Source organism: Chenopodium album, chromosome 10 (genome assembly GCF_948465745.1).
Source record: "Chenopodium album chromosome 10, dcCheAlbu1.1, whole genome shotgun sequence".
NCBI classification, from domain to species: domain Eukaryota; kingdom Viridiplantae; phylum Streptophyta; class Magnoliopsida; order Caryophyllales; family Amaranthaceae; genus Chenopodium; species Chenopodium album.
Genome location: NC_137843.1, coordinates 15,793,445 through 15,804,050, shown reverse-complemented (window position 1 = coordinate 15,804,050; position 10,606 = coordinate 15,793,445). Strand labels below are relative to the sequence as shown.

Genomic DNA, 10,606 nt, shown 5'->3' with positions numbered 1-10,606 from the left:
CATTTAGCAACTTTTTGCTCCAATGGCTACCTATTACTTTAGTAGTATTTGTTGGATAGAAAATATATAGAAAGAGTTTAATTGGTATGATGAACATTTTATTTTGGCAAGTTTAATTTCCAATCTAATTGAGTTTTCTAACTCCAATGGTCAAGCTAGTAGCTAGGAAATTATTGAAATTACAAGCAAATCTCTAGCTATAACCTTTGGAATTGTTCTTATAAAATTTCCAATTTTTAAATAAAAAAAATAATATCCAAGGATAAAACCGTAACTTCCCTTACAAAAATTCAAAGTTAACCCGCAATTTCCTACAGAGTTTCTTACGTGTCATCGAGTAGGACAAACTCAATCTCAACCGTCTCTAACCAAATCAATCTCAACCGTTGATTTGAAAAAAACCCTAATTTCAATTTTCCGCTCTTTCTCTCTCCTACATATATAACTCACATTACTCTCTTCCCACTCTCCCCCTTTTTTTCTTCACACCCAAAAAAATAAAAAAAGAAAATAAAAAAATTAAAGTAAAAGATAAAGCGAGAAGAGCTTCTGGATTCTTCTTCTTCAATTAAAATTATAAAATTAATTTTAATTTAATTTTTGGTGAAAATGGAGAAATTGCCGGCGACGGCGAAGACGGCGGCGAAGGAGGTGGTGTATGTGGGATGGGAAGAGGTGTATGTGTGTAGGGAGAAAGGGAGGAGGGAGATTCATTATGTATTGAAGAGAAAAGATGGAGGTTCTGATCTTGCTGTTATTGCTAAAGAGAAGAGTTTGAGGCATATGACTTATCGATTTTTGCTGGATTATTCATCTTTTGTTAAGCCTAAATCCAAGAAGGAGGTTGTTGATTGGTTGAATTCCTTTACTCCAGGTAATTTTTGATTTTGGTTTTGATTTTATTGTTGTTTTTGGTTTTTATTGATTTATTTTTTCCGGGGTTCGATTGAGGTTAATTGAAGGTGCTGTGTTGGTGTTTTTGATTGATTTTTTCTGGGTTTGGGAGGTGGTTTGATTTGTTCGAGGTCAATTTTAGATCTGATTTAGTGGTTTTTAGTCTAATTTTTGGGAGATTTTTTTTTTTTTTTTTTTTTGGTAGAGGATAATGGGAATTTAGGGCTGCTTGATTTCACGGAGCTTTATTTTCTTCAATTTTGTTTTTTGGATTTGTTAATTTGTTTATAGATTGTTTTTGAAAGTTGCAAAATTTTGCATTTTCAGCTAATTTTTCCTCATTGGCCTTTTTCATTAAAAGTTGAAAATCATGAATTTTTATATATAAATTAAACTCAGCCGTTATGAGGATTTGGATGTTTATTGGAAAGATTTTATTGTTATTATCAATGTAATTTTTGTTTTTTTCTGGGATTTGGGAGGTGGTTTAGGATGAATTCGAGTCAATTGTTCGAGGTCATATTCAGATCTGATATTCTGGTTTTATTACTTTATTTTTGAGAGATTGGGAGGTTTTCTCTAAATTTGTCAAAGAATTGGAATTCTGTGATTTTTCGGTTTAAGTTGCAAAAATTGAAATTCGTGCGGTTTTTCTGCGTTCTTCATCAAATTTTGAGAATCATGAGTTTCTTTTTTTTTCTCTTACAAATTGAGCCATGATGAGGATTGAGATGTTTGAGGCAAATTTAACTCTATTTTGTATAAGAAACGTTCTAGATCTGAAATTTTATTTTTCCGTTCATTTTTTTCCTACATAATTTATAGAATTATTATATTGGGGATATGAAATTCTATTAAAAGTTTGAAATATGTGGCGTGACTAGTGTTCTTAGTGGAAAAGATTGAATCTTTTGCCTTGATTTTGGACTAGAGAGGTGAGCTGAATAGCGGGATTTCCGTGTTGAATTTTTAATGCCGAGGTATTGAATCCACTATTTTTTTTGACCCATATCTTATCTCTAAAGTTTCCCTTTTTATTTTCAACAAAATAATATGAAGTATTACATTTTCCTCAGAGAATAAACATCTGATTTAAGTATAAGAATTAGGAGTATTTTTTTTAAGGAATAGATAGATTTGGGGGATGAGGTATCAGATCTTATAGTTATAACGTTTGTCAGGAGCGTTTATAAGAATTGAATTGAATTGAATTATACGTGATAATTATTTCAATTGATCTGTTATTATTTTTGTGATATAATATACAGAGTGTTATTTTCATTGTTTAATAAATGGTTGTATGTTTGCTGTCTTTGCCCCTTTTTTTTCCATAGAAATCTATGGTTGGTATATGTGATTAGGATGTTTTTGGGTTTGTTTTTAGATTGTTAGATTGTAATCTTGTTGGGTTATTTTTTTTTTTTTTAAATCTTAATTTTTTATTTTTATGAATTTGTTGATTGCTTCTTGAGTTCAGTTTTTATGATTCCTGGTGGTTTATTCTTTTGAATGGTTGCACTGCTCAAGTTATTTGCATTGATAACTTATTGATTCTATTCTTTTGAATTGGGTTGCTTCATCTCGGCTTGATTGATGTGGATTCCTGTTGGTTTTATTCTTTTAATTGGCTTAGCACATATTGAGTTAATTGATTTAAAATCCTGTTGTTTTTATTCCTTTGAGTTGTATGATTGCTTATTGAGTTGATTGAATTGGAAATCCTGTTAATATTTGTTTTGAAGTTTAGAGCTATTTTTTAGGAGTTTCAAGTTCTTTTTGCTTGTGATCTGGTATTGCAGCTAAGTTATTACAGGTTTAAGGATGGTTTTATGTGTTATTTTAAATTTGTTCAGTAATTCTCTCCGTGAATGTTTCCATTTTCTTTGGTGTTGCCATTTATGTGTTATTTTAAAAATTGCTTCCTTATTATGTAAGCCCTTGCCTTGCGCTTAATAATAGCTTATTATGATCTGGGCTGCAGGATTAAGAGCTGGTTGAGAGCATTGGCATCCTCATGCCCTCATCATTTATAGGTTATGATCTAAATGTTCTTTTTCTGCTGCCTCTCCTCCTACATCAAAACTGCATTTGTGTATTTTGCTGCTAACTATAGCCTCTTGTTTTTGGTATGTAGTTCTCAGATGAATGCTGTGTTTCAGTAATCACTTGTTAGGATAGTGTAGCTTTATTTGGTGTGGTGTGATGTTTTCTCTTCTCTTTTAACTATTGTGAATGATGTCTTATTGAAATCAATGCTAATTGTAATTTATCTGATGATTGATTACAGAATCACAAACTCCTGTCACTCCCCAGTTAAGTGGTGGGTCTACTGAAGGAAGTGAACCTGATGTATTAGATATAGAAACAATTAAGGTACCTATCTTGAGACTTTTTAGTTACTTGCGATGTCGAAAGTGGTTTAATGTTTGGATATTTTTTACTAGGGTTTATGATTTCTTATATATATTTTTTATTTTTTATTGTCAAGGCCATCCAACTAAAGAAGCTAGGTCATCATACCAAAGAGTTTCAATGGTTAGGCTCCCAATGGACATGCAAAAAGAAGAGAAAGCACTATAAAGCTTTCCATCGTAATGGAGTTAAAGTCATGGTGAGATTTAGTTATGTTATCTGCTTGGATATTTCACATTCTTGTTTGTATTCATCTGAAATATTGTGCCATTCTGCAAAGTTTAACAATATTCTATAATCTTTATTAATAGGTTAATCAGTTTGTTCGTGTATTGGCTGAGGAGAACAAAAGACTTGTAGCCTACTTGGATGATATGTATGAAGATGTGAAAGGAAACAGGATGGTTGTGGTACGGTGGTTTCATAAAATTGACGAGGTTGGTATTGATTTGCCTCCCAATTTTAATGACAGAGAGATTTTGTTTTCTCTTTGCCTTCAAGATCTCAGTGTTGAATGCATTGACGGATTTGCCATGGTTCTAAGTCCCCGGCACTATGCCAAGTTTGTGTCTGAAGCCCAGCATGCTATGCTTCGACCATATATGTGCTGTCAGCAATATGACAGTGGTGATCTCAAGCCTTTGGACATAACTCAAGTGAAAGGTTACTGGGAGCAGGATGCTGTCAGATACATAGCTTCTCTTCCTTCAGCAAGGGTTATTGAGAATACTTGTCTGCCTGAGGATTCATGGAAAAAGGAAGATATCAGTGCTTTCAATGGTAGTAAACCAAGGAAGAGACTGCGTTTATCAAGAGAGTTCAAAGAGGACATGCAATGTGCTACCGCAAGAGGTTCTTTGGACACTGTTCCCGCAACAAATCATACCAGTGCTGGTGTAGTACAGGGTTCTGGCTTCACTGTATTTAGAAAAGAGAATGTTGAAGTTGTAGCGCAACACACAGCTGTGGGTTCAGTGGTTGAGAATTTGTCGCAGGATAGTGGGATGTTTGGTTGTTGGTTCAAAGCAACCATCATTAAGAAGCACAAGAACAAAGTAAAGCTACGTTATCATGACATCAAGGATGCAGAGGATGAAGCTAAATGTCTTGAGGTAATTTTCAGCATCTAGACCAATATTTGCCTGGGAAAACAATGATAAATAAATTGGGAATAGACTGCAACTCTTTTATATTGAGACATTTGCTTGCATTTTTTATGTTTGAATAAATCTGAGTTTTGTGGAGTACTTTTATCAATGAAATTTTAGAATTTTTTGGTTATCAGTGAAGCAATTCGAGACGCTTGTCCTTTTCACAAAATTTCTTATGTGAATTTATTTGTGCTTAATTTTGGTTGTGAAACCACATTTGGTAGCCTTTATTATATTGATATTGTACTTGTATTAAAATAAATAATGTAGAATTTTGGTGTGAAGGAAAAGGTAAAATTATTCCTGTCAGCTTGTGTAATTGTAATTGTTCCCCTCTTATATGACAACCTATTTGTGTCTTAGTTTTTGTTTTCTTTGTTACATACAAGTATATATTATATGTTTTCAATTAATTAAGGATTTGATTATATTTTCAGGAATGGGTATTAGCATCTAGAATTGCTGCTAGTGATGCAATGGGCCTTCGACTTGAAGGTAGGACAACTATAAGGCCTTCTCCGATAAGTGATGGCAAAGTCACGTGGGCCATCAACGTTGGCACCATTGTTGATGCTTGGTGGCATGATGGCTGGTGGGAGGGTATTGTTATCAGGAAAGAAGCTAATGAGAAACTCTTAGTTTATTTTCCAGGTAAGAAGCATTCTTGTGATATCTTGGTATTCGGTTTCTCTGTATAGTATATTTTCCTTGCTAACTTTATTTAAATTATTATTACTTTATTTAAATTATAAACTAACTATGGATAACTCTCATATTAGGTGAAAAGCGAGAAGCTGTCTTCTCTCGAAGTGATTTGAGACATTCCCAAGAGTGGGTAAAGGGTGTTTGGAAAGAATTTAGCGCAAGGGCAGATATTGCAATGTCCATAGTGTCTGACCTGAAAGTGGGAAGATGTGTGAAGCATGGCAGCGAAAAGCATTTGCAAGCTTGTGTTTCCAAACATCCTGAGTGTGATATGGGTAAAGATGAGCGTGGGTCTCAAGATTGTTCTAATACTTTCCGTATAAGTACAATGTACAAGAAGGAAAACAGTGCAGCTGTGACTGATCTTTTGAAAGATGATTACCTTTCACACTTGAAGTGGGAGTCATCATGTAAGAGAAAGCGCAGTGGACTTGTTCAGAAGCTACATCCTCGTAGGAGCTATGGGTTTACCCCTGAAAGAAGGCGTGACAATCGTGAGGTGTTCCGCGTACCTTCCACCTTAAAAGCTGAAAAAGAGCATCGCAAGTCTGTTAAAGTTGACCGTGACAACTGCAAGTACATAACCGATGCTATTTTCAGCCCATCTGTAGTTCCATCTTTAACCAGTCTTGTTATGTCCAGATAGTTTATTTTCTATGCTTGTGAATCTATCTTTAACCAGGCATTTAGGTCATGGCAGTATTTTCTTTTGCGTTCATCCATGTGAAGATAACCATCTCCATTCTCCTTACTACAAAAGTGGTGGGGAAATAGGATTGACATCCTAGACAAGGGCATGGTGATAGAGCAAAGATGTGTATCAACTCATATTTATCAAGGACCCACAGGTGCGAATTGATTTTGAAACTGTTGGGAAGTAGTTTTGAGTAAGATTTAGAATAACAAGTAGGAGTATTTATTTAGGTTAGGATGCTAGGTTTTCTTATCTCTTTTTTGCTTGATTATGCAGTCTTTAACCTCGGAAGGCGTAACTTTTTACTTTGCCTAGGATTCTGTTAGTTTTGTATATTACCGTTGAGTAATAAAGATCTCACAGCTTGTATCGTTCGTATTGTCCTCACTGAAATGAAGATGTATAGCATTTTAGTGATATGACTGACTGATGGTGTATTTGTGTGTTGATCATGGACATGAATTCGTTGTTGTATTATTAAAAATGCGTTGTTTGTTATAGCTATTGAGTAAGTGATTCATCATGCTCACGCTATTGAATGTTTTGGAGTAATTACAGTTCTAATTGTTCCTATCCTCGTGCTCCTAGGTGTTTTATGCCTGTGCAGCAAAGGGAGGATGCAGATCTGACACTATTTCTGTGGGCCAGTTATTGAGCAATATTGGTAAGATTTGTCTAACTTGACATCTCTTATTTTGGAAGATTACGTTGGGCGTAAGCATAAATGGCTTTCATATCATCCTACTATATTGAGAACGATTAGTGGGATTCGCTTGCTTGCTTCCAAGAGAGACCCCTTAATTGAACGAACAGCTCTTTGAAGAGCAGGTGGTTAAAGAGTTGCCTTCTTGATAGATTTGTACCATGCTATTGAGGACCATTAAGAAACTCGAGCTGCAATGGCTAGCAATCCAACGAGACAAGTCCCTGGATATTGCAGATTTCACAAATTCACACCTTCACTTGAAATCTCAGTCTTTCCTGTCTCATCTAAGTGGGTTTAGAGCAGGGATTCTACGAATGATGTTAACAGTCCTGGTCCATGGACTGGTAGCTCTTGGGCGAAGAATACTGGGGTCTGATAAAACCAAAGATGACACTATAATCAGGTGGTGATTTATATGGCTGAGGTACAGAACAGTGCTGAAAAGAAAGTGCTCATGCAAGATAATTGCTTAGGCTACCTCAATTAAAGCATAGGTTATGATGCTCTAGCTTTTGCTTTACTCTTTATAATAGTGGAAGGGTGCATAATCTATTTTGACTTTTGGGTCCCAACCCCGTCCTTCATCATCAGAGATTGTATCCTTGTTTATATAAAAATAATTAAGAGTATAATATAAAAAAATTCTTCATTCTTCTATTCATCATTCCATTTTAGTGGCGGTATTATAACCTTAGTAACTATTTTTCGTACCTTAAAGATTGTCTTAAACTCCCATACACTTCTTATTGAGCAGGTGTAATCGTTTAAAAATGAATTACAACATACACTTCAAGCATGACAATTGATTTCAGAACCAATGTTTTAACTTTAAATTATTCCCAGTACTATCTCAAATCTGTAAAATCATCTAGAATCAGCTTAATACCCCAAATTTGCAGCTGTAGAGCATTTATTTCCGTTGTAAAACAAATAATGACGAAGACTAAAATCAAGACGTTGGCCTTGTGAAATTTACCAAACCACCAATTTATACATAGTTTTGTGGGGTCATTTTACCACTCTTTTCAAAGCATCTATATAAGCATATTGTAAAATAATGTATACTCCGTATTATATAAAAAGTACACCTTCCTACGCTCCCATTACTTTCGTCTGTCTAATCATATTAGATACTGACTTTTCTGCTTCATCAAATTATGTACTATTTCTGAATTTTAGGTAGAAAAAAAAAAGATTGTTAAGAGTTAATTAAATTAGTCAAGGTGTGAATGTCCACACTCCAATTCTTCATTGCATTTAATGTAGTAGCCAACCCTAATTGCCACCCTCTAAGGTTATAGCCCACAATGTAATAGTGGTTCTTACTACTATAAATAGCCATGTAATTTCACTTGTATGATGCACAAAATATTACCAAGAGTAATACATAAAAGTAGTAATACTTCTCTTATTACCTTCTTCTCTTAATCCTCTAATTTCTATATATTTCATAACACGTTATCAGCACCATCTTCAATCAGGTATACTTATACCGATTATCCAATTTTTACAAAGATTCAATTTCTTTCACAAATATATTTTGAGGAGTATGCTCTATAGTTGCCCATATGGGATCCTCTATACCAGAAACTCACAATATATTTCTCCACAAAATTACTCTACATAATTAGCCATGTTGATTAAAAATGAGGATATCAATACATACCTTATTTATGATACTTAGTTTGGTAACTCTCATGCATGGTTATAGAAAGTAATATATAATTACTTTTGCATGTGGAAATATTTGTTGTATGCATGTTAATAGAGTAAATTTCATGGTCACACAAATCATGTTTATACTTACTTGTGCATAATTACTAAAATGAAAAAAAAAAATGATGCAGCCTTTATATTTATTTAATTTTTAGATTACACACTTTTATGTTTCTTTCAGTTTTCGAACCCTTAACCTCATGAATAGATTAGGGTTCTCGGACCACTACGGCTTGCATCCCAGTGTGATACTTATTTACGTTTGTAAATATTAATAGTTTGATTACGATTATTTTACCAGTCTACTAGAACATTGTATGATATTTTTACAGTAGTGTAAAGCTGAAACAGATAATTTACCCCCCTATAAAAGGCGGATTACACAAGTATCTCCGTAGAACATCATTTTACATAAGTAACGCTCGGTTTTTCGACAAAGGGAATTCATGCATGTAATCTCCGTAGTACTTCAAGTTTTTTTTTGTCTTCTAGGTAGAATATAAGTGCATTTTGTTATAATAAATGTTCCTTTTGTCTTATCATTAATGTATGTCATTAATATTATTATTATTATTGTTGTTGTTGTTGTCGTCGGTGATGTAGTGATAGTAGTAGTATTTATTGTTATTGTTATTTTTATCATTGTTATTGTTATTATTGTTGTTGTCGTTGTTTAATTAACGTAATTATCATGTTTAATTTTAGCTTAACTTTATGTACATCATAATAATAACCCAAGGGGGAGAAGCAAATATGTTTTAAATGGATTATTATTATGATTACAATTTGATTACTTTAATTATCTCTTGCTTAATTGGCTTAATAATAATTACCTATTTGATTGTAGTTAAAATGGGAGACTTGATGAAAAGACAATTTGACGTATTAGACTTGTCTGGACATAATTATCTTGAATGGACAGTTGATGCCCAAATGAATTTGAAGGCTCAGGGATTGGAACATACAATCAAAGAAATTACCATCCCAGGAAACGAAAAAGATGCCCCTGCTCAAGTTAAAGTTCCAACTGATCAAGAGAAAGCAAAAGCTATAGTTCTCTTAAGGCATCATTTACATAACAGTTTAAAAACTGAGTATTTAATGGTGGAAAATCCCAAAGAACTATGGGATAGCCTGAAAGGAAGATATGACCACCATAAAAGGGTACTCCTTCCTTCAGCACAGTTTGAGTGGACAAACCTGAGATTTCAGGACTTTAAATCTGTCAGTGATTATAATTCATCACTATATAAAATCGTATCAATATTGAGATATTGTGATCAACCAGTCACTGAAGTGCAAATAATAGAGAAAACACTCTTTACATTCCATGCTAACAACATTGTATTGCAACAGCAATACCGTGAAAGAGGCTTTGCAAAATATTCTGAGCTTATTTCTACATTATTGGTTGCTGAAAAGAATAATGATCTTCTGTTGAAGAATCACAACCTAAGACCAACTGGGTCTCAAGCATTCAATGAAACAAATGCTGTAGAAAGCTCAAATCCACCCGAGACAAATGTTGCTCATAGAGGTGGACGTGGAAAATATAATAACCGTGGCAGAGGTCGTGGAAATTTCCGCGGACGTGGCCGTGGACGTGGTTATGGCCGTGGTAGAGGCCAATTTCCCCCTAGAAACAACACTCAAAGGGGGCATCAACAAGGAAACAAAAATCAAGCCACCACAAAAGGAAAAGACACATGTTATAAATGTGGCATGACTGGACATTGGGGACGTACTTGTCATACGGCCAAACATCTGGTAGAACTATACCAGGCTTCCATTAAAGGGAAAGAAAAACATGCCGAAACAAATTATGTTAATGAAGAAAATGTCCCTGGAATTAGCCTTGATGTGTCTGATTTCCACATAGACAATGATGAAGCTGGTGGTGAATTTATCTTTGGAGAGAATAATCATGTTTAGATAATTCATCAATTACTATGATATGTATTATGTTTTCATTATGTACTTTTATTATATGTTTTTTTTTTTCATGTTCAAGTTATGTACTCTTAATTTTTCATCATTAATAAAGTAAGTCCAGTTTAATTATCTTAAACTAATCTTGTACTTATTATTTTATGAAGATATGGATCTGCCCGAAGTTGGTTCCAAATTTCAATGCCTTTTGGACAGTGGAACAACACACACTATTCTGAAGGATAGAAAATATTTTTTAAAGTTAAAATTATTTCAAGCAAATGTTAATACCATTTCTGGGTCGCTAATAGAAGGTTCTGGAAAAGCTTGCATAATACTCCCAAATGGAACAAAATTAATCATTAATGACGCTTTATATTCGAGTAAATCTCGAAGAAA

General features: G+C 33.9%; 1 protein-coding gene across 3 annotated transcripts; it reads left to right on the top strand.

Moving 5' to 3' along the window:
• The first annotated feature begins 479 nt into the window (after window positions 1–479).
• Window positions 480–7,221, top strand: LOC145562298 (uncharacterized). Of its 3 annotated transcripts, none has more exons than XR_014094315.1 (7): window positions 480–874; window positions 3,182–3,267; window positions 3,383–3,505; window positions 3,618–4,418; window positions 4,895–5,108; window positions 5,237–6,010; window positions 6,445–7,221. XR_014094315.1 is itself a non-coding variant. In XM_081622523.1 (7 exons), exons 2-7 carry the CDS (start codon window positions 2,909–2,911, stop codon window positions 5,806–5,808), a joined length of 1,815 nt encoding a protein of 604 aa, XP_081478649.1. In that variant the 5' UTR covers window positions 736–874; window positions 2,876–2,908; the 3' UTR covers window positions 5,809–6,356. The 3 variants fall into 3 exon arrangements, 2 of the variants coding, with proteins under 2 accessions (XP_081478648.1, XP_081478649.1); XM_081622523.1 differs by lacking the exon at window positions 6,445–7,221 and adding an exon at window positions 2,876–2,927 and having other exon boundaries at window positions 736–874; window positions 5,237–6,356; XM_081622522.1 differs by lacking the exon at window positions 6,445–7,221 and having other exon boundaries at window positions 5,237–6,356.
• Window positions 7,222–10,606: the final 3,385 nt, after the last annotated feature.

What these genes read in the sequence shown, in the direction of transcription:
- LOC145562298 (XM_081622522.1), top strand. Translation starts at nt 610, where the DNA reads ATGGAGAAATTGCCGGCGACGGCGAAGACGGCGGCGAAGGAGGTGGTG. An exon ending in TAGATATAGAAACAATTAAG is followed by an intron (nt 3,268 to 3,382) that starts GTACCTATCTTG and finishes TTTATTGTCAAG; the next exon opens with GCCATCCAACTAAAGAAGCT. An exon ending in ACTCTTAGTTTATTTTCCAG is followed by an intron (nt 5,109 to 5,236) that starts GTAAGAAGCATT and finishes CTCTCATATTAG; the next exon opens with GTGAAAAGCGAGAAGCTGTC.